The sequence below is a fragment of the Palaemon carinicauda genome, chromosome 26 (assembly GCF_036898095.1).
Source record: "Palaemon carinicauda isolate YSFRI2023 chromosome 26, ASM3689809v2, whole genome shotgun sequence".
Taxonomy (NCBI): Eukaryota; Metazoa; Arthropoda; class Malacostraca; order Decapoda; family Palaemonidae; genus Palaemon; species Palaemon carinicauda.
Genome location: NC_090750.1, coordinates 63,830,851 through 63,855,425, shown reverse-complemented (window position 1 = coordinate 63,855,425; position 24,575 = coordinate 63,830,851). Strand labels below are relative to the sequence as shown.

Genomic DNA, 24,575 nt, shown 5'->3' with positions numbered 1-24,575 from the left:
GAAAATTTTCTTATAAAAAAAACAAAACAAAAAAACAGTGGATTGATTTCCGCTTAGCCATGACTTCATATTTTCTTTTTTCTTTGGACAACAGTGAGAGGTTCGTGAACTGTCCCTTATCGGAACCAACTGCTATATTGATGTTTATTGTTGTTAAGGTACATTACAACAATACGCCGCAAATGGATGCGACACCTTAAGAGCTGTTGTCGTCTTTACAAGGTTATCATACACAGTTAACAAGAATATCGTACCTAAAATAAAAAAAAAAAATGAAATAAAAAAAAAAAACTTTCTAATATGAATGAAGTGCATTAATACAACCATTTGTAGCTTCTCTGGAAAAGACTTGCGCATACCATATTTCAGCAGTGAGCGTTCATAGGTTTCAATGCGCAACTCTGATATCAAGGTAAGATAGATTAAACCACGGTGCTGTCAACTGCAAAGGCCAGCAATCAGAGGTAAATGACTCATGGCGGGGTAGTTATCCTACCAGAAAGCAAATCCCGATATTCTATTAGAGTCTCAACCAAGCTCAAAAAGAAAAAAAAAAAAAAAAATTAATTATAACATCTTCGGATGTTTAGATTGCAAGATATAAATAAAAATGGAAAAGCCGGAATTTCTGATAATTTATTTTTGGGTGGATAATTCGATATATTGACTCAAAATAGAACCTCGGAAAATGCTTTTCGTTAAGATTAGAGAAAATCTAAATACCCTGAAATGATTTGTTTATAAAAATGGACCCGGAGAGTTTTTTTTTTTTTTTTATTCTTGAATGATGTTTGTTGTTCAGGGATAAGTTTCTTCTTCTTTTCTGTGTGGAATACAAATATGAGGCACAGGGGCCCCTGGTGGAGGGGGGGGGGGGAGAATACATACGTACATACGTAAAGAACAAATAGCCAAGGTCACATACAAATAATACTATAAGGAATCCATACAGATTTACCATGCTGTTACAATCTTAATAATATTGATAATAAAAAAAACAATAATGATGATGATAATAATTCCAATAATGAAAAAATAACAATGATAATCATAATTCTTATTCATTTGGTACTCAGTGACAGTTATCACGTAAGAATAATAATAATAATAATAATAAAATAATGATGATAATCCTTATTTTCCTAATAAAAAAATGAAAACAAAATATGTCTGCAGAATTCCTTTGCGTAACTTACATAGGACATTGCATTGAATGAACACAAACGGAACATATTTGGTTAATAATGATAATAAAAATAATAATGATAATAATAATAACAAGAATAATAATATTACTCAATATGATTCAAAGTCGTTGACTAAAATAACAGTAGATGGCACAAAAACACTGAATATACACATATTTGACACAAGTCATGTAGGAAAATACTTTTCAAATAAACTTAATGAAAATATCTCCATTTACACTTGAATGAAAAAATACTATAATATTGTATAACAGTCATGAATCACACGGGAAAAAATGAAAAAGAAAAAAAAAATATATACCTAAAAATAAAGTGTTAACAAAACAAAAGAGGTTTATACATTACAAAGGGAACAATTTGGACCAGAATAAGTTGCAGTGTTAAATAAACAAGGTCTTTCGAAAGGGAATACTGTTGGTCTTGAAGGGTACTAAAAGGTGGTCTTTATGATAAAACTATCTTGACGCTTAGAAGTGGTCTTTATGAATCGCATATCTTGAAGACATTTCAAGACTATTTTCATTTGTTAAGAAAATATCTTCTAAACAATTCGTCTACAGATATCAATATCAGATGTTATCTTATTTTCACCTTCGTATTTTGTGTCAAGTGTCTGTTGATGTGCTTCCGGTTTATGTAAAGAAAATAGCAAAAATAAAAAGAATATTACCATTGCATTTAAGGATCTAGGCTGGGTACATTTCAATGTTGTAATGCAATGCTCGGCGAAAATTCAAAATATCTAACCATTTAACAATAATTGCCGGAAATATAAGCATTAAAAAGTTCTTGCTTCCTTTTAATGGATGATATTTTTCCTTTTTTTGGGGGGGCTGCTAAATAAAGTTTAGAAAACATATACTGTAATTTAATACCAGGCATAACTTAATGACCTAAAAACAAGAGAATTATGTTTGCTTGAAATTTAGTAATATATAATGCAAGGCCTCAAATGGAAATGACTCCAAACCCAAAAGAATAAAATGAACGATAAGGAAAACACAAACTTTGAGAGTCGAAGCCCCTTTCTTGATTTTTGACTCGTTTTCTGTAGCGACATCAAAAGATTCCATGATTCCTTCCCATTTAAGAGCGGGGATAAAGAATCCTCCCCATTGGAGAGATGCAAGAAATCAGAACTCAAATAGACACGAGACATCGAGTACAAGTGATAGACTCAAGTGTATCCTCAACTATGAGTGGAGGAAACAATGAACGCTTGTAAAATCTCTACGGAAACTTTGGTATATATGCACCGGGACTGTCTGATAGGAAGTGGGTAGAATATTAAAAGTCCTTTATTGAAATTACGTTTGCTTCGTGTTTGGTGTCACGACTGACCCAAAATTCATCTTGTGATATATCAAATAATGCTTTAATGGATGTTCAAAATAAGTCAAGACAAAGTTTAAAGAGAAACAGCAAAATAAATTTGAAATGAGAATATAAGCTTTTCTTTTCAGAACAGTTCAATTCTGACTCTGACGGCGTTTGGAGAGACCAGGGGGTCGTCATCTCAAGCGCTGGCCGAAGTATATTAATTCTCATCTTTTCGGTTTTCTCTTTTTTCAAAAATTTCTCTTCATTTACAATAAAAGAGTGACTGCTATCTACGGCGAAGGTACAAGGTGCAGACAGAGAAACATTCAAAAGATAGATTTCATGATTCTGTGGAAATGACAAAGTCAATTATCAGTGAAGTCATTGTTTTGCGCATGTAGTTGAAGAAGGTACAAAACAACAGACCCTCTCTTTGGCCACTAAGAATTCTTAGGCAGTGGAAGGGAGGGAAGGAGGAAGGAAGGGGGTGGGGTAAGGCAGGGAAGGAAAGGAACTGAGGTTAAGGTGAGAAATGGGAGCAAAAGTGGACTCCAGACGGGTCTCACGTGAGGAATATGGATATGGGTACAAGATGTAGAGTTCGAACTAGAAGGTCGAAATGAGGGCAATAGAGGATTTACATTCCCTGTGCCACTGATTAGAAAAGTAATATTTGAATTTATTTGCTTTATACATGAAAGTAAAGAAAAATATAACCTTTATATCATACATAAAATAATAGACAAGAATCGCTTATTTGTCATGTCAAACTCAAAATATACACACCAATTCTATGTACAATAATTAGTGAACAGAGGGATTTGTGTGAGATGAAGAGAAGCAAAATAATGCTAAAATATTAATCATAATAATGATAACAATAATAATAAATACAAGATCTGACAAATATGAGATTCATTTAGATTCATCAATTTGAAATACAAAATTTTTACGTTCTCTTCTTTCGTTTGACAAAGTCGAAGAGAATAAGAAGGAGAGGAAGAGAAGTTGGGAAAATGAGTGTGTTAGCTGTTGATTATCTTTTCACCGGGCGAACCGGCACGTCGAAAGGTACATCACGCGTTTTATGCTTATTTTTAGAGTTTTGTTTACAATATATCTAAAACGCGCGAAGCACTGAGGTAATTATGCTACGTGGGTAGGCCAAGTTGGGGCCGTCGCCTAGGCCATGCACCACTTGGGACACTTATCTTTTCCATGAGCCTCTTTACGATATACTTGAAGATACTCAGGAACTACTGGGCCTCAAGAGTTTCTAGGCGTTACTTTGCTTTTGAAAGTCTCGGTTACTACTACATTCCATGAGTCTCTTTATAAACAACTTTTTGAGACTCCGGAACTACTACATTTCACCAGCCTCTCTAGCGACATCTGCTGGGACGCTCGGGAGCTACTACACTCACATTTTTGTCGTCGTCTATGTAGCCGTTTATCATCATCATCATCGTATAATGTATGCGACTACAAGGACAAACTCTGCCATGTATTAATCACTGCTGCAACAGCAGCTGCTGCCGACACTGCTGTTGCAGCTTCAGACTTGAAAATGGCTACAAACTGCAAATATAAAACACTTAGTGCAAATGTCTTAGCATGGAAATCAAACACTACGATAATTATCATTAACCATAATATATTAAGTTTCTGTAAATGTTTCTTGTTCCCAACACTAAGCGTCAAAATGGATCAGAAGACACAAAGTTTTCATAACACCAACAAGAGTCTAGAACAGAGACTCAAAAGCCTTCCCTGTGGGTGAACTCTCAATATTACTTTTTTCCAGAACTGAGTTTCACCCTACTCTCATATCATGTGAGGTGACCTTCTATGGGGCCGGCAAACTCATGCTTTGGCCCAGGGCCATTAATTCTCATCTTTTCCTTTTTCTCTTTTTCTTATGTGTGAGACTAACTTGGCAAGAGCACCCTGAACGGACTTGGATGTGGCTCACTTTAAATTCCTCCATGCTGTCATAGGGACGACTAAATGCCTGTGAGAAAGACCACTCCTGCGCACATCTTGTGACCACTCCCTTCTTCAGAGAGCGGGCGGGGAATATACACTCTTTGTCCAGCACCTCATCTAGACAGACACGTTCATAAAATGTGTCCTGTGTTTCCATAATTTCCACAGCATGGTTATTAGGGGCTTTCCCTACTGCCTTCTGTACCACGATCAACTTTGATGGACAACAGTCAAAGAAATAATCCCCCTCTACATCATAGATGCTAATATTCTGGTTCCTCAGGTATGACACAAACTCTCGGTCTGGCTTTCTCTTCTTATTCTTTTTATTCGCTCTTTTTTTCTTCTTCTCTTCCTTTTTCCTCTTCTTCTCTTCTTTCAGTCTTCTCCGTTCCTCTCGAGCGGAACGTCGAGTCGTTTGTTCGGTCAGTGTTTCTTCGGCAACATGCCGTCGTGTTTTTGTCTTATCGGGAAATATCTCTCTAATGAGGAACTGACGGAGAACATCTTTTGTCTCCTCCAACTCCATAGAAACTTTTGCAAATTCTGGCTCCTCCTCTACCTGAGTTTCAACCTCTTCCTCCCTTAGGACTTCAAGCTCTGGGTGAACTTGATCGAAAGAGACCACTTCTAGATATGGAGCATCTTGAAATACTTGGCTGTTATGTCTGCTAGGGCTCCGTTGGTGGTCAGGCTGTTGACGCCATAATGGACTACTAGTGCTGGTGTGGTGGCTCTCAAGTCTAGCCAGCAACTCAGCCGCCAATCTCTCACGCTCTCGAGCCTCGTACCCTCGAAGGGCCAATCGCTCAAGCATCCTAGGGGAAAAATTCTTGAATTAGTAAATTTATCATTATTATGGAATGACTGACTATTTGAAGCAATATAATCAAAAGATGACTAGAAATAAGTCAAATCCTAAACAAACTAATTTCAAGGTAACTGGCTTAGATAAAGATCCAACAAGTAATAATCACATACGAAAGCAATTATTTAATAATTTTCTTCAATTTCAAAACCATAATAATCTTATAAAACCTAAATAGTGACCTTAAAGGAAAGGCAATGAAGTATGTTTTTATATTCTCTTGCACTTTACTTTAAAAATCTTTCAGTTTCTGTGAGCTCTGTGCTATTGGTTCCAGTGTCTCAACCCACTAGGCTAAATGCTCATTAATTTGATATATATATATATATATATATATATATATATATATATATATATATATATATATATATATATGTATATATTTATTTATTTATATATTTACTTATTTATCTATTTATAAGGAACAGGTCCTACGACTAAGGTAGTCTGGGCACTAATGTGACTACCTCAGCTTTCTCTTAAGCTTACCTTCTTCTCTGGTATGCTCGCCTGTCTCTGTCATCTTGGGTGGGACCGTCTTGATGCGACCGAACCCAACTCACAAGCAGCCAAACCACCTGAAGAAAGAGAGAGAAACAAACAATGAAAGGGATGAACCATCTCTTTATATCAGTTATCCATTATTCATATGTATTATAGAGCTAGTCATTCATCTACATTCAATTGTCATTTGTTCTGTAATGCCTGTAACAAGTGAAAAACAACTGCGAGAATTAAAGATACATCTTTAATACTGTGAAGAGTGATCTTTGCCAATACAAATTAAAGATTGGGAAGAATTGTCCATGACTGAAAACTGAAGTTTCTGGAGGCACAGGGTCAGAGAGAGCTGTGGTAATAGTGAAGCTCTGTGGGTGGTAGTAGTAGTAGTATTAAGAATATCACAGCTAAAAGGTATAAATAACAGCAATGGATTATTATAATTTGTGAAATTTTAAAGCTCCTCCGGTGTAGTAAACATGGAAGATGACAAATGTCTATTTTAGACTGGAAAAAGAATGACGTATCTATGTAAATATGCAAACATAACCTAAAGTAAGGATAGAAAATGGAGTTAGAAAACTATATAAGACTTGAAAAGTTTACAGTTTATAGCTCAATTTGAGATAGCTACGAGAAAAGATTTTACAAAAACTAACAGAGAAATGGGAATGTTTGATGACTGCAGATGCTCTGCTGATGGTGAAAGAAAAAAAATGGAAGTTTGCAATAAAACACGACTAATGAGTGAGATTGTCAAAAGATGAACGAAATGTGATGATAGAAAAGAAATGAAACTAGAAACTAGCAATAATGTCAAATACGCTGTCTAAACAAAGCTAGGTCATGAAAACTCTGCTGTTAGGACAGAGAAAGACAATATTGTAAACGAAGAAGAAATGTAATTGGTTTTAGAAGACGTTTGGGGTACTACTGTACACAGTGAGAGTTCCTACAAAAAAAAAAAAAAAAAAAAAAAAGATCCCTTATCATCACACATGAAGTTATTGATGAAATAGCATTCTTAAGAATTACGATTAACGAAGAGAAGCGTAAAGTCACAGTCCCATAAAAACAACAAAATTCACCAATAAATTGCAAAAGATTAAAATAAGTTAATTTCAAATACAAACCGCAAAGCTACTGTTCTGTACTGTTAAGTGAAAATATGTCGAACCATTGCGAGCAAGGTACTATCTTCTATTCGGTCCTATTTAGCTTTAGTTTTGTTGAAGCGTTTTTTTGTAGCATGACTTAAAAACACGACCCTTTCAAAATGTCATGACTGGTTTTTCTTAATCAAATAGGTCTGGTTATGTCGTTTTGGTTTGTCTTCTGGGTCAAAGAAAAAAAATATTCTACAACATCATGTGTGGAACCCGTAGACTCTCTCTCTCTCTCTCTCTCTCTCTCTCTCTCTCTCTCTCTCTCTCTCTAGTCTTTTTTCATAGCAGGATATATTCACCTGGAAGTATCATGTTTAAAGTAAGCAGAATATGCAACTTTTGTCAAAGTCTGGTCAACAGAAATTTCTCCATTTCACGAAGCCGCTATGTTTTTTCTTTACAAAGCTACATTGGGAAAAACTTATGAAGACATCGTAAGCTGAAGTAACTTCCTACTGACTGATATCTTTTTGATACGGAAATCACGAAGAGTAATGATGAAAATACTTATGTTTGTCATTGAAAAATAATACCAGCTAGTTGGTGCATTACACACCTACAATAAGATGTTTATTTTCTCTGTATTACCCTTACTGTATTAATACAATATGAGTAACCCAACAAAAACAACTTTCGCTGACAAACACAGCTAGGTCGTTTGAAGGTCGAAAGTGTCACCTCCAGATAACGGTCATCTGTCAAGAATGACAGCAGGCGGATGCATTTCTGTCTAGGACAGTGGTTCCCAACCTGGGGGAAATTTCCCCCTGGGGGGAAATTTGAAGCTTCCAGGGGGGAAATAATTACACTACCTACTAACCAAAACAAGCGGAAAATGTCCTCATAGTATGTGCGGCAATTTGTTGTTAGCCATTCAATTGTGATATGATATTCAAGGGGAGAATTGGAGTGTCATGCCCATTTCTGAGGCAGGCGAGTGGGCATGAGGGCTGGGCGGGGCATGAAGGGGGAAATCTGGATGGTTGAACTGGGTGCAGGGGGGAAATGACAGAAAAAAGGTTGGGAACCACTGATCTAGGACAAGAGCGCAAGCAAAAGGAATATTCCCTTTGAGTCTATTCAAACGAGTGACACTAATTTCAGAATGCATAGTTCAGAAGAAGTTTTCTCTGCTAATCTTAAACGAGGATTGTATATCGACGAGTTCCAGGATTTTACGACTTTGGGCTTACGCGACACTGCGTGTGCTAATTTACACTGACTGTGCAAGACCAGATTAAGATCACTGTCAGTAAAATGATCACCTCAAAGCAATTAAGCCTCGCAGACACAAGTCTAGCAAACGCTTGCCACGAAGCAACAAGTACGAAAAAAAAGTGCTTTGAGCGAGGCAAGAAAAAAAAGAAATAAATTAAAAAAAAAAACTTAAAAAATGCTTTGAGCGAGGCAAAAAGAATAAAAATAAATAAATAAAAGAAATAAAAAAAATGCTTGAGCAAAAAAAAAAAAAAAAAAAATGCTTTGAGCGAGGCAAGTTGTGGATTCATGCATCTCTCTTCTCCTACCTTTAGACTTAATTGGTATTGACAGAAAACTTACAGAACTGATGCTTGTCTCCCGGTGACATGTGTTTTGAAGGGAATAGATTTGGCTAATGCCTCGTTAAATGTTTATTATGAATGTTAGGATTAACAAGTTGTTTGTATGCTTTCCTCCCCGCTGCGAAGCGGCCATAATTTCTTTCTTCATTGCTTTTGTATTGTAATGGACAGATTCTTGGCTCTTCTTATTGTATCTAATTCTTCTTCCAAAGAATATTAATTGATTGAGCCTCTAATGTTATTACTGTTTAATTTATTCCTTTTAATGTCAGTTGCTATCTTCATTACTTGGATCATTCTATCAGTTAAATATATTGAATGGAAAATATTACAGGTGCTTATGCTATTACCTGTTATTAGACGAATTTCTTAAAAATGTCCCCACCTTAAAGCAAAAAAAAAAAAATAAATAAATAAATAAATAAAAACAATGGGAAGAAGAAAGGAAAAAATTGAAGGAAAATTCAGCGTTTTTATAGTTTTTTTTTTTTCATCTGAGATTTCATATTTTGATATGACACTTGACAGACAGCCATGCTTGTTAATATTCCTACGGAATTTTCTGTTTGTGTGTGTGTATGTGCATGTGTGTGTATGTCTCTCTCTCTCTCTCTCTCTCTCTCTCTCTGTGTATATATTTATATATATATATATATATGTATATATATATATATATATACACACACACACACACACATATATATATATATATATATATACACACACACACACACATATATATATATACATATATATATATTATTATTATTATTATTATTATTATTTGCTAAGCTACAACCCTAGCTGGAAAAGCAAAATGCTATAAGCCCAGGGGCCCCAACAGGGAAAATAGCCCAGTAAGGAAAGGAAAGAAGGAAAAATAAAATATTTTAAGAAGAGTAACATTAAAATAAATATTTCCTATATAAACTATGAAAACTTTAACAAAACAAGAGGAAGAGAAATTAAATAGAATAGTGTGCCTGATTGTACCCTCAAGCAAGAGAACTCTAACCCAAGACAGTGGAAGACCATGGTACAGAGGCTATGGCACTACCCAAGACTAGAGAACAATGGTTTGATTTTGGAGTGTCCTTCTCCTAGAAGAGCTGCTTACCATAGCTAAAGAGTCTCTTCTACCTTTACTAAGAGGAAAGTAGCCACAGAACAAATACAGTGCAGTAGTTAACCCCTTGAGCGAAGAAGAATTGTTTAGTAACCTCAGTGTTGTCAGGTGTGTGAGGACAGAGGAGAATCTGTTAAGAATAGGCCAGACTATTCGGCGTATGTGTAGGCAAAGAGAAAGAACCGTAACCAAAGAGAAGGATCCAACGTAGTACTGTCTGGCCAGTCAAAGGACCCCATAACTCTCTGGCGGTAGTATCTCAACGGGCGGCTGGTGCCTTGGCCAACCTACTACCTCATAAATATATATATATATACATATATATATATATATATATATATATATAATATTCTTTTAAAGTTCAATGGAAGTTAGTTACGTGGCTTTTTCTTTTGTGAAAATTAATTTAGCTTAGATTTGAGTTCAGTTACATTATTACTATTGTTATTACCTTTTTGAAAATTATTATTATTATTATTATTATTATTATTATTATTATTATTATTACATATGAGAAAATAATTTTGTGTTAGGAGTAAAAACTAAATTTTGTAAAAGATGAAACATACACTACCGAAGGTCTTACCAAAAACTCATTAATTTCGCTCGTTAAGCAAATGTCTCTAAAAAATAAAAGCTTCTATACAAGGCACCGATAAAACACAGTGTTTGTAATTACGTTTGGCGAGTGTGGTTGGATCCCAACAAAGCGTTTGTGGAATTAAAACTAACTTTTCTTATACTGTTTGATTTATACATCCATTTGGAGGGGGGGCTAAAAACTACGTCAAGTCAACAAAATTAAAGAACTTTTAAACGGTTAATCTCATCACTCCTTAGACGGGAGTTTTAACTGATATTAGTTTTCTCATTCTGGTCACACCCTAAATCCCGTAAATATTCCTTTATTGCCGAGAGAGAGAGAGAGAGAGAGAGAGAGAGAGAGAGAGAGAGAGAGAAGGTACTAATGCTCATTTAAACATAAATATTGAGATGTTTATGAAGACACAGAGAGAGAGAGAGAGAGAGAGAGAGGGTGCTAATGCTCATTTAAACATAAATATTGAGATGTTTATGAGGACAGGAAGACAGAGAGAGAGAGAGAGAGAGAGAGAGAGGGGGGGGGGAGAGGGGGGGGGTGCTAATGCTCATTTAAACATAAATATTGAGATGTTTATGAGGACAGGATCTAACGCATGTTTCTTGGGAAGCATATTTGCACGTCAAGAGTACGAACCAATTAAAAATCTTAATCATATTATAAATAACCGTCCTTTGAATCAGTGCTTTGTTAGGCCTAAGTCATATTAATCTCTCTACAGCTCACTACTTTTTTAAAGAATGAATAAACAAAGGGGAGAGAGAGAGAGAGAGAGAGAGAGAGAGAGAGTTATCAAAATTATTTTTATCGAAATTATTAATATTAAGATTATCATCATTATCAAAATTATTAATATTATTAAAATTACTAGTATAAAATAAGTAGATGAAGAAAGGAGAGAAGTGAAGGGGGTTAGATGTAAAATAGGTATAAATTGCCTGACGCTGAATGTAGAAGTTACCATATAACTCTTTGGAAAGGATAAATCGAAAGGCCTCGTTTGGAGATGAAGTTGGATGTTATATTTATCATCCTCATTTTGCATCCATTTACTTTCCTTGAAGTTTTGTCACAAAGAAGGGAGACACATAAACCTAGCTTTGATGACACTGAAAAAAAAAAAAAAAAAAATCCTAGCCTTTATCCTTAAATGCTACTAGGCATCCATAGAAATATGTCCTACTCGTAGGGGTTTGGATGCAGACTGATATTTACTAACATCGAATATTCTCATCTGTCAAAGTTATCGCAGGGCGAATACGTGTCTATTGGACATGAAGACGTTACAAAGTTGAATCAATCTTTCCAGTGTTGGGTACTACTACTACTTCTACTACTACTACTACTACTACTACTACTACTACTACTGTTTTCAGACAATTTCTGGATTAATCTCTGTAGAAAAGTAAATCCATTTATAAAGGCAGGTCATTAGTTAATTTTCTGTTTAAAAATGCACAAACGATCAATAATTTGATTTAATTAGGCCTACAAAATTGAATCGAGTATACATTAGTTTGACGAGTAAGAAAGCTGACACACTTTCATATAATGGCAGTAATATAAAAGAGGGTTGGGATCGCCAGTTCTGACCAAGCAAGACCCAGGTTGAACGACGGCTACTCTTAACATGGAGTTCCAAAGAAAATAGAAATATGTGGAAAGTATTTGTTTTCTTATATATGAAACATGACATGCAGTAGAACGATAGGTTTTTCTAAGTACCTTAGAATTTACATCCAAGTTCTATTTAATTCTTCGATAGAATTTAATAGCTTTAATTCTTTATAGAAATTTTCTAGAATGTTAGAAAAAAACCCTTTTAGAAAACGATAATTACATTTAAAAAAGGAGAGGATGGGAGGGATAATTTTGGGTTAGTGTGTGTGTGGGGGGGGTTGGGGGGGGGGGGGGTTTGGGCCCGGGGTGGGTGGGGGGGGGGGTGCTGTTGATCACTGGTCGGGAGTGTCTATTGGGACAAACATTAAAAGTCGTTAATTGAGTAGAAGGCTGTTATCATGTTGACTCTGTCAACATGACAGGGAAGGGTAGTGACACTAACCGATGGCAGGGGAAAGCGTTACACATGTTTTAACCGCTGTCTCAAACACTTGTTATCAGGCCTAGCATATATCTTGGTGCGTCTCGTTTTTCTCGTGGTAGGTATGCGCTGTATAACCCTATGCTTAATGGCAGAAAATTACTTATCTAGCCGAGTGCAATGTGGGAATGTCATCTACCTTCCTCGAAGAATACAGGCCTATGATCTCGTGATCTACGGATGTCATTAAAAAGGGTTTTTTTTTTTTTTTATATAATGGAATGGTTACTTTATATAGATGTCCTCTTCGTTATCTGGGATCTACGGGTGACATTAAAAAGTTTTTTTTTTTTTTTTTTTTTTTTTTTTTTTTTTTAATATGGAATAGTTACTTTATATAGACGTCCTCTTCGTTATCTGGTCAAGCCTGCCTTAGTATATTGCTCGTTTTTGTACTTGATTCTATAAGGAGCAACACAATGAATTCCAGCGAGGGATATCAAAATTATCTAAGGGACAAAATTCGAACAAGAAATTAGTTTCATTCAAAAATGAATAAGAGTTTTTTGCTGGACTAATGTTACAAGTTTTATAAATAAATTAATACTTTTTCACTTTCATATGATCGGATTTTGAACATCACCACACTAGGGAACATTCTTATTCATAAAAGAATAACGTTTTAAATTCTACAAAAGAATTCAATTGAATACTCAAAGTTGTAGTTTCTACGAAAGAATTCTATAACAGATGAAAATCGCCTTCAAACATTAGTTGTATTTATCCATCCATTTAAAGGTTTAAAGGTTGCTCATGAATGGCAGAGGCAAGGGGCAGTGACATTGCCCTAGCAATCAGGACAATGCCCTAGAGACTGACCATATATTATATGATCAGCGCCCAAGCCTCCTCTCCACCCAAGCTAGGACCAGGGAGGGCCAGGTAGTGGCTGCTGATGACTCGGCAGATAGACCTATAGGCTCCCCCAAATCCCCCAACCTTAGCTCACAAGGATGGTAAGGTTGCAGACAATAATGGCACTAGCGAGTCTGAGCGGGACTCGAACCCCTGACCGGCAAACACCAGGCAGAGACGTTACCAATCATGCCACAGCAACCTCGCTGTATCACAAATCGAAAGTGATAGAGTTCGAAAACCGCAAAAATGCCTGGAAGGCGAACTCCCCCTCTCCCCTCTCCCCCTCAAAAAAAAAAAAAAAAAAAAAAAAAAAAAGAGAGAGAGAGAGAGAGAGAGAGAGAGAGAGAGAGAGAGAGTTCCAGACTCGAAGTCCTAAGCGATAACCCCTCAGGAATGGAGATTCGATGGGAGGGTCCAAGATAAAACTGGATAATTCCTCGGCAAACTATTACTTAAGACTGTCCGTGCCTTGTCAATCTGATGAGCTGGATTAAAAAAAAAATTTTTTTTTGGCGAGAATTATGGAAATCGGTCTTTATCACACTAGAAAGGCCCAATTTTAACGAACCCTTCGATGCTTATTTTTCAGCTTCGGGAGTCGATAAGGTTTATAACTTTATATATATAAACTCATATATAATTTTTTCTTATTGGCTGTCCTAACGAAGTGTTTCATTTAGATACGGAAATGATAAATTTTTCATCTTAATTCTTTATAGATTCACAGACGGGCGGAGATTAAGGGACTTCTTCCTACCACCTTGACGTTGACAAATGAATTAATGTTAACGCAGAGTTTTGATAAGGTCATTACCGTTCAGATCCTTCAAGGTTCTCATCAATAAAAAAAAAAAAAAAAAAAAACATTGAGTCTGATGGAGACAGATGATAGCTTCCTTCTTTTTCATGAGGACATCAATGGGACATTGAAGTCATTGTTCAATTGAGGAATTGCATTTTGAAATGATTGATTTTCGAGAATTCGTTTGCGTAGTTGGAAGATTGAAGGTTACCAAATATGCTTTGGTAAAAAAAATCAATTGGTTTAAGTGCGGTATCATATAATGATTAAAATTTTAATATTTTATCATAAAAATTCTTATATACATATATGTTACATATATACATATATATATATATATATATGTATATATATATATATATATATATACATATATATATATATATATATATACATATATATATATATATATGTATATATATATATATATATATATATATTACTAAATTTTACAAGTAAAATTTAATAAACAATCTTAAGTATAGTCTTTCCAATCCGGTAAAGAATTAAAGATTTCAATTTCAGTTACTTCTATTTCCCGTGTAATGAAAATTCTGTTCCTGGACTTTCGAATAGACTCCCATTTCAGCTTCACTGTTCCTGGACTTTCGAATAGACTCCCATTTCAGCTTCACTGTTCCTGGACTTTCGAATAGACTCCCATTTCAGCTTCACTGGAAGGGACGAATCAGGGAGAACAAGAGGACGAGGGACTGAGTCTTCTCTTTGAGAGCCTTTGGATAATTGTCCCAATCGAGCCTTCGTCGCCTTGACAGGCAATTCTGATGAATTACTCGGAGGGGAGGTACTTAATCAACACCTCTTGGTACCTTCTACAAGCACCTGCGCGCGTCACATTAAACGTTCCGACTGACCGACTCTGATAAAGACGAGATTTCTCGCAGAAGAAATTGTTCTTTGACGGGCAAAGCGCGAAGGGTATCCGAGATAGGAGGTATTTATAATGAGAGAGAGAGAGAGAGAGAGAGAGAGAGAGAGAGAGCTCTGATGAAATATCTGAGGATCTTGCGAGTGGTAAAAGGTTCACGATCTGGTGCGGTAGATTATCAAATTTGACTGATAAGGTTTCCTCACAATACGTTTTATTTCATTTGCCTTCGCCCCTAGTTATGTCCTTTATATCTGATGAGTATAGTGTATAGTATTTGATTTAAAGAGGAATTATGAATATGTATGAATGGATAAGAGTTTCTTAGTATTTTTCATCAAAGCTAAAACTCGTTTATCACGATCGATTTCTAGTCGAACGACTTCACAGAACTAAAGAAAGTAATGAATATTCAGAAATCAAGAGGTCAAGGATTCTTCTGTACTTGATGTAACACAGGGCAAACCAAAGCCGCTTTTTTTTTTTTTTTTATCTAATTCACCAAGTCAGTCGAGGTCTTTAGTCCGAATCTTACCTTTGGCAAGTTCACTCTCGTCTCGGGAATATACCTTATTTTATGTCTACTTTTTCTACTTTTTCTCTCTCTCTCTTAACACACCGTGGTTAACACTCGCCCGGTTCCAGGTCTCGAACACTTTCGTATGCACACTTGTTATGGAGAGATGGTGGGAGATAAGGCATTGCAAGGGCACCCCAACTATAGGATTGGCGAAGACCCGTTGTTTACCAGATTCTATCTTATTGTAACATCTCTCATTGTAACATCAAAAGGTGTTGGCTTGTATGTGCGAGTCGGGTGGTCCGTTCCAAGGACCCCGAGGGTTTGTTTCAAAAGCTAGGCTCCTCTAACCGTTCATTTATAAGGTGGGGGGATGTTTTACATACATGGACACCGAGGCGTCAGATAACAGCCAAGAATTCTAGAGTTTTTTTAAGTAAATTGGTCAGGTGTATGGGGAATAAATCGCACACAATTATGCGAGGGTTTGATTTACTTTCTTTCATTTATTTATTTCCTTAGCCTATTTCCTTTCCTCACTGGGCTATTTTTCCCTGTTGGGGCCCATGGGCTTGTAGCATCTTGCTTTTCCAACTAGGGTTGTAGCTTGGATAGTAATAATAATAATAATAATAATAATAATAATAATAATAATAATAATAATAATAATAATAATAATAATAATAAGGGAATGATCTTACATCCTGATTAATTCACTTAACATATTGGCATAAGAACTATATGCGATGTATGGAAATTATGAGTGGATTTTGTGCATTGCTATGTATATCTATAAGAATACTGCATCTTCTGTTCCATGTCTAAGACTGTTGTCGATTTATTGTAAAGTCAGAATAATTCAGAATTTACTTGTTTACTTGTTTTACTTGTTTTGGGTTTAAATCCAACCCTCCACTGAAGTCGAGTGAACTACTTCTCGGGCGGGTCCATATTAATCATCTAACGAAACATTTTCATTATAACTTATACAATTCTTTGATTGTAGCATCTTCCAAATCATATGATCTTGTGAAAAGTAATGTCTTTAGTTTCTTCTTAAATTCAATTGCTCCCTTTAGGTCCTTCAATTGATTCACACTAGTGTTTACCAAGAAGTCAGTCCCTCGACCATTTTCAAAACCAAAAACTTGACATCCTAAATTAATAAAAAAAAGAACCTAAAACGGCTTAGCATCGATGAGAGAGAGATGAGAGAGAGAGAGAGAGAGAGATTGACTTTCAGTCAAACTTAAATATCAGTCACTCCACACAGCCAAATCAATTAAAAAAGTTCATGTTATAATATAATGTATTTCCTTTATTTCATTTCCAAAAAGTTAATTTCTGGTGTTGGAGGAAAGTAATAGATAGAAAAGGTACTGAAATTATTTCGTTTAATAATATAAGAGGAAAATATAAATACAAATAATATTCCTAAAAAGAAAATGTAATTAACACATCTCTCTCTCTCTCTCTCTCTCTCTCTCCTCTCTCTCTCTCTTTCTTGAGATAAGCAATTCTTTGAATAGCGAAATTTCTTTTCTAAAACAAGTGTCGAGATGACCCCAAACTTTTACTTTATGATCTAGACTCCTCATTGACGACATCAAAGTTTTAGTTAAAAACAAAAAAAGAAAAAAAAAGAAGAAAAAATGGTCAAAGAATGCGAAAATCGCTGAGCACCGATATTTACAGTCGTTTCGAATTCCTATGACGCGTTCATTGAAGAAGTTTCGAACTGCGTCGTAACATTACAAAAAATAACATTACACTAAAAACGCGTCGAGAATTCGGAGAGCTTCGGAAGGTATTAACAAAACAAACACTGGAATGAAAGCCTATTATATTCAATGAAGCGTTCAATAACCGATAGATATGCGAAATATTAATATAACACATTCGGAGAGAAAGGATCACTTTTCAGTTTTTATTTTCCTTTTATGGATCATTACAGAATACAATAGCTGGTCGGGGCCATTTAAGAGTGGGAGGTTTTTTAAAACAACTTAAGAACTGTCGAAAACAAAACATACACGAGAATGCATATACAAAAAAGGCTGTTTACACACGTGTCGTTGTGAGAAAGCTTATTTCAATATGCAGTTTGTAGTTGTAAGTGTAAAAAAGGGTATAAAAAACTAAACTCAAAGATTAAAAATAAAACTGTCAGTGACATGTGAAGGATAGCGCATAGAAAACTTATATATAGTATGTGGAAATATTTGCAAATATGCTATATCTTTTTTTTTTAAGTGGAAAAAATAATTAATTTTTCATTTAAATAAAGGATCAATACTAAAACTGATGTATTGTATACGAAAGATTGATGGTCATAGCAGCAATAGAGAGAGAGAGAGAGAGAGATGAGAGAGAGAGAGAGAGAGAGCACATTTCAAGAAACACTTCATAACACCATTTTTTTTTCAACAATGAATTACAACTTGACAATAATAATGACTGAAACTAAATGATATAAGGAAACGTCTTATTATAATTAGTTGAAAATGGGATCAAACGAAGAGGATTAGCAAACGGTTTCCATTAGTTTTAAGCAAATTTAAAGACGATACAGAGTATCATATAAGGCTACAAATAATAATTACTTGTAATTAATAGGAAATTAACCCTTTTACCCGCAGGCTATTTGGAAATTTCCAACCCTTAACCCCCAAGGGGTTATTTTTTTCCAAGCACCTTAATTTTTGTCATAGAGAGGTCAGGTTGGTCTCACTCTCTTGGAAAATGCCTGAATTTTCTCAAAAAATTATCAATAATATGAAAAAAAAAAATTCATAGCATTTTTTTGCAAGGACGTACTGGTACGTCCATGGGGGTAAAGGGATGGGTTTTGTGAAACGTACCAGTACGTCCTTTGAGGGTAAAAGGGTTAATAAACGAAGATAATTATAATTACAAGGAATTTGCAAAATAACGATTGAGTATTACAAGATATAAAAAGAAACTAAGATAAAGATATTAACTCTCCTTCAAACGTATTTGCATATTTTCTAGACCACTCTGTTACCTAAATCTGCGTGTTATGTGTTTTCTTTCACAAACGGAAGGAAACTGCCATATTTCCTTAAATACATATCGATGAAGAAAGCTATATATAAAGTGATTTAATATTCCTGGATGTAAATTCTGGCTCTAAATCACACTTGAATTCATCTAGTTGTTAATAGTAAGATTTTGAGTTTATATTGGATAAGTGGTGTGTGTGTATATATATATATATATATATATAGAGAGAGAGAGAGAGAGAGAGAGAGAGAGAGAGAGAGAGAGCTTAATCAACAAAAAAAATAAATGAACAAGTAAACTAATGAATATACGAATAAATTTATATTAACAAATGCATCAGCTGCCATGCCATTCTGGTTACAAAGACAAGCAGAAAAGCCGAGACAAAAAAAGGTCTGAAGAACAAACCTTAACCAAAAGCTTAACCTAACTTCAGCGGATGAGGTCAAAATGAGCAAAGTGAAGTTTTTAGAAGCTAATCACGACCATAACTTGCAATATGACAATACGTACCAGCACATGCATCATGGTTTCCCTAAAACGCATGGTGATTACTGAGCTCTACTGCGCCATCTCTGGTCGGTCTGCTCGGATGGTGATAGGGATTTCGTCGATAGTGCAGAAGGCGATGTAGCAGTGATGGTGGTGGGGGAGAGGAACCAGCACAGTCGAGGATGATGATGGTGAAGAAGACGCTGCTGCTCCCTCTCGTCTAAGCCTCCAGCTTACTTGTTGGATGCCGGATGCCTGGTGGAGGAAGGAGGAAGTAGATGAGAAGGTGGTTAGGTAAACACGGCTATTTCTCGGAGACTACGACAGGGTGCATTTGAAATAATAATGCTCTCTCTCTCTCTCTCTCTCTCTCTCTCTCTCTCTCTCTCGTGTTACACAATACTTACATATAGATGAAGAAACTAAAATTAGTTTTCTTAGTGTCAATTAAATACGAAACAAAAAAATTATGCCGAGTCTACATCCATTTTAATCGTAGCTAAAAAACACGCATTCGATTACAACAGCTGATTCATTCTTTCTCTCTCTCTCTCTCTCTCTCTCTCTCTCTCTCTCTCTCTCTCTCTCTCCTCTTTCTCTCTCTCTCTCTCTCTCTCTCATGTTCAAGTTCAAGTTCAAAATTAAACACTTTATGAGATAAATAATTAAATGGTAGTGATTTGAATTAGGTTATCCACTAATATATCAAATAGCTGATAGCACCTCAGCTTTCGAGGAGAGAGAGAGAGAGGAGAGGAGAGAGAGAGAGAGAGAGACTTTATGAATTTGGGTGATATGGCCCGACGCTGTGGGCTTAGAGGCCATTCAGCACCCAGGTACAACAGGGGAAAGATGAAAGAAAAGAATCAGGAACGGAGGTATAGTAGAAAGTTAAAAAGTAAGTGCAGCTAGGAGCCGAAGTGTCACTACAAAGACCTTGAAGTAATATCCACTATACTGACTGCAGAGAGAGAGAGAGAGAGAGAGAGAGAGAGAGAGAGAGAGAGAGTGTGTGTGTTTAAGGCACCTGAACTCTCTAGACATTAATTCAAGCTATAAAAGATAAGTACCGTTCTCTACTCGGTATGTCAGGTCCTGTCAATACACTTTTTAATTTTTGACATATTATTAAGACTTCGCTCAATTTTTCATAATTATCAGCACCTAAACAGACAAGCGCTGGTCCAAGTTAATCTGATGACCGGTAACTGCTTGATCTATATAAAAAAAAACATAATTGCTTTTTTTGATAATGAGTTACCGGGTGAGGGAAACTTCAAAGTATATAAAATGAGAAAAAAATGAGTACAAAAATAATAGTAAATTTTAATATATTTCGGCTACAAAGAATTCTCATACAAAAGGATTGAGAAAATCATAGGAAAACATTAATAAGAATCCAAAGCTGAAATAAGTAGACAACTGTAAAAAAAGTAGCAGTCAATTTTTTTTTTTGGGGTCAAATAAGAAAAAATGCTGGAAAGGGTAATTTTTTTCTATTTTGCACAAATATTTTAACTATTTTTCCATAGGCAAATCATATTTACATTCACGCTTGTCAAATACTTATTGGAATTTAAAAACCGAAAAAGAGAAATTATTTGCAAAACTTTGCTTAAGTGTTCAAAGCATAAGGATGCAAAAAAAAAAAAAATAAGAAAAATATACATACTAACAGTGAATTCTGTAGTGATGAACCCTACCACAAAATTTTTTTTTGATTTATACAACTAACAAAACCTTTATGTGAACGACCTTGTAGTAAAGAGTTCCATTGGATGTCATCTATAATAAAATCTTTTACGAAAAGGTGATTTCCTCTCCGTGAAAAATCGAAAGAAATCTTATTGTGGTTACGGGATTTTCATGGTTATCAGACGCGCTCAAATCTCCAAGGATACGTCAAACAAAACACACAATTTCCTGAAGCCATGTTTACGATAACTTGCGCTCAATTTTCACAATTTTGTTTTCAGATGTCAAGCGCTCAATTTTCACAGTTTTTTTTTTTTCAGACAAAACGCGCTAAATTTCCTAAGGTTACAGCTGGCAGAAGGGGCTCAATTTCACAAGACTACGGCTGACAAAACACGCCCAATTTCTCATGTGACGGCTTGCAAAAGGGGCTCAATTTCCCTAAGACTACGGCTGACAAAATGCGCTCATTTCTCAGTTTACAACTGGCATAAGGGGCTCAATTTCCAAAGGTTACAGCTGACGAAAAGCCCTCAATTTCCCAAGGTTACAGCTGACAAAAGACATTAAATTTTCCAAGGTTACAGCTGACGAAAAGCCCTCAATTTTCTTAGGTTACAGCTGACAAAAAGCACTCAATTTTCACGGTTAAAGCTGACGAAAAGCGCTCAATTTCCCAGATTACAGCTGACGAAAAGCGCTAAATTTCCCAAGGTTACAACTGACAGGAGGCGCTCCATTTCCCAAGGTTACATCTGTACAGGAGGCGCTCCATTTCCCAAGGTTACAGGTGACAAAAAGCGCTCAATTTCCCAAGTTTACAGCTGACAAAAAGCGCTCAATTTCCCAATGTTAGAACTGACAAAAAACATTCAATTTCTCAAGGTTTCAGCAAACAAATAGCGCTCAATATCCCGAGCTTGCAGCTGACAAAAGCGCCCAATTTTCCAAGGTTACAGCTGACAAAAACTCAATCTCCCAAGTTTATAGCTGACGAAAAGCGCTCCATTTCCCAAAGTTACAGCTGACAAAAGGCGCTCAATTTCCCAAGGTTACAGCTGACGAAAAGCGCTCAATTTCCCAAGGTTACAGCTGACGAAAAGCGCTCAATTTCCCAAGGTTACAGCTGACAAAAAGCGCTCACTTGTCACATCCTTTTCTATCGAAATGCGTTAGATTTCTTTGGGTTATTTCAAAGAATGTGCGCTCAAAATACCAAGACTACTACTAATAACATGTTCCATACCCAAAGAACAACTTCAGCAAAACTCAGTAAATTGAAGCCGGAGAATACACACTTTACATTAATAAAAACAAAAATAACTTACAGGGAAACACAGATTTTTGTAGCTTCACTTGGATAATTATTTACAGATAACATAAGGAAAGCGAGCGTAGACTTCTAAAGGGAGAAAAAAATGAGCACATTATTGGAACTACTAAACATTTGGATTATGCGTGCAAGACATGTACCCTTGTGTGTGTTGGGGAGAGAGAGAGAGAGAGAGAGAGAGAGAGAGAGAGAGATCAAAGTAATATATTTACAACACTCGTTTTGATTGGTAATTTCAATTACAAGTTAAATATCGGAAAAGTATAGGCAGAAATTTGAATGGATATCACAGACTCACGATAAACACACACCTTTCTTAAAAAAGCAAATCAATTATCATTTACTATAGTATATTCATAATGTATATTTTGTTTTTTTACATATTCTTAAGTCTGTCATGAAATGGTATTTTATCATTTGCTTTGCGATGAATTCTTGTTTCGTTATTACCAAAAAAAAAAAAAAAAAAAGGAAGAAAAAAAAGCGTAATTTTTTATCTTAAATTTTTTTTCAACAAACTAGGACTTAAATTTCTAGATTTGGAATTTCCGATAGTTGGACAGAATTTCGAGGGCTTTAAGAATCATGTTAAGAATTGCATAACCCTACAATAACTTTCTCTACAGAAGTCGTTAAGATCACAATGACAAGTTGTTATCAAGTTAAGGAAGGAAAATCAATCATAAGCGATAATTCTATAGCGAGAGTGGGTGGTTCTAATTAAGGTTATGACATCAGTTACGAAATCAGGGATCGAAAACTATTATCTCAAGTTCAAATCTAGACAAAAAATGGCGTGCAATTGAACTTAATATTTCGCATATTTTTTGGGCTCGAGCCTTGGGTCGAGCCCTGTCGTCCTGATGGAAGTTCCCTTCGGCTGCTTCCTACTGTATAATATTTCTGCGATTGATATCACAAGAGAATTACCGTCAGGTATCACGGGGTTCTAACCCCCGGAACGATTATCCGAAGATATCGTGTTTAATCAGGGACGTATTCTAAGATAACCATAGATATCTGCACCCCCAATAGACTTAACCCAGTCTAATCCACTAAGAGGAAGGATAAGTGAGGAACCGAATAGATTTTTCCTACGTCAAAATCCCTTTCTTTTCCCCTTTCTCTGCTTTTTAAGTTTACATATTTCTTGTATTCAATTCTAGTTCATGTTGTATTAGAAAAAAAATCTATATTGCAGAAAAGTTTAAACAATAAAAAATCGTAATATTGATGACACTGAATATCATATCTATCCTACTTTTGAAACGAGGCATGAGCAATCTATCGTCAGTAATGAATTTCAAACATCACTATTAATGGCAGCGAACCGCATTTCAAAATACCGTTCGAAATGGAAAAACATTAATTTAGTTCGCGACCTATGATGAACTGAGGTAAAATGAGAGGAGGGAAGGTCGAGGAGAACGATGTGTAACAGGTGCCTCATATCTCTTTCACTCTCTCTTTCTCTCTCTCTCTCTCTCTCTCACACACACACACACACACACACACACAATCGCTCTGAACTTTATCGCGAGTATTTACGTCACATGGTATCCAGTTCTGAAGTTTCCAGTCGCCGAAAATGAACCTCCGAGTTCCCAAAAGCAAAGTTGGTCCAAAAAACTCCTTACAAAACTGTGCTTTCAAGAACTTCAAAGAATTTTGGATAACAAAACGGCCGCTAATCTGTGCGGCGGCGAGAGAGTGAGTGAGAGGGGGGACAATCACGTTTTACGTCGTCCAACTGCAAGAAGTCGAGTTGGTCATTAAGACTCCCGAAGACGTCCTGCAGCAGGGGCGGTCGGGCCTCGAGTAATTCCTGGGGGCCACGAGCAGCAGGGACTCGCGAGAACAGACGAGGGTCGTAGACTTGACGAATGCATTGTGGGTGGATGCTTAGTCTTTATAAGAGAGTCCACCCACGCCCGCGCAGCCTCTCTTTGTGAATGGGAGCTCATGCGAACCTGCCAGAGGCGAGAGGCTCCCGCCTATACACCCTAATTTGTGAATGGAATCCTGCCGGGCTTGCCAGGAGGACGAGAAGTAAGAAGTAGCCAACAACGTTTTGGTTTTATCGGTCGAACTCAAACCATTGACTAGGTTTTGTCTTGGGAGGAGAAACGAATGATCTCTATTAGCCTCGACGAATTGCTCGTCTCCTTATCGACATCGCATTCTTTGAAAGCGACGCGAACTCTCAACACTTCGAGAGCTGTTTTATGAATGGATGTCACAGAGCGAGACCCGACTGGAGATGCCATCATTCCCTTTTGCGGTAACGAACTTCCCCGCTTTAAGAGAAACTCTTCTTCTTTTTCTTTTCCTTCAGCGGCTGGCGGTTTATGGGTTTCTGTTTCACCTTTCAGTTATTTCAGACCAAAGACTCAGAAGGGGGATCGTGTTTCAGGTACGCAAGAGGGGAGGGGGTAGAGGAGGAGATGGGAGGAGGTAGGGGAAGAAATGGGGGAGGGGGTAGGGAAGGAGAGGGAGGGAGGGAGGAGGATGGTTCAGAAGCCC

General features: G+C 36.2%; 1 protein-coding gene across 1 annotated transcript; it reads right to left on the bottom strand.

The window, feature by feature from the left end:
- Window positions 1-3,740: 3,740 nt before the first annotated feature.
- LOC137619548 (UPF0430 protein CG31712-like) lies at window positions 3,741-19,276 on the bottom strand. The gene is made up of 3 exons (XM_068349644.1): window positions 19,046-19,276; window positions 5,872-5,960; window positions 3,741-5,332 (listed from the first exon to the last, which is right to left on the bottom strand). Exons 1-3 carry the CDS (start codon window positions 19,076-19,078, stop codon window positions 4,420-4,422), a joined length of 1,035 nt encoding a protein of 344 aa, XP_068205745.1. The 5' UTR covers window positions 19,079-19,276; the 3' UTR covers window positions 3,741-4,419.
- Between the last annotated feature and the right edge of the window lie 5,299 nt (window positions 19,277-24,575).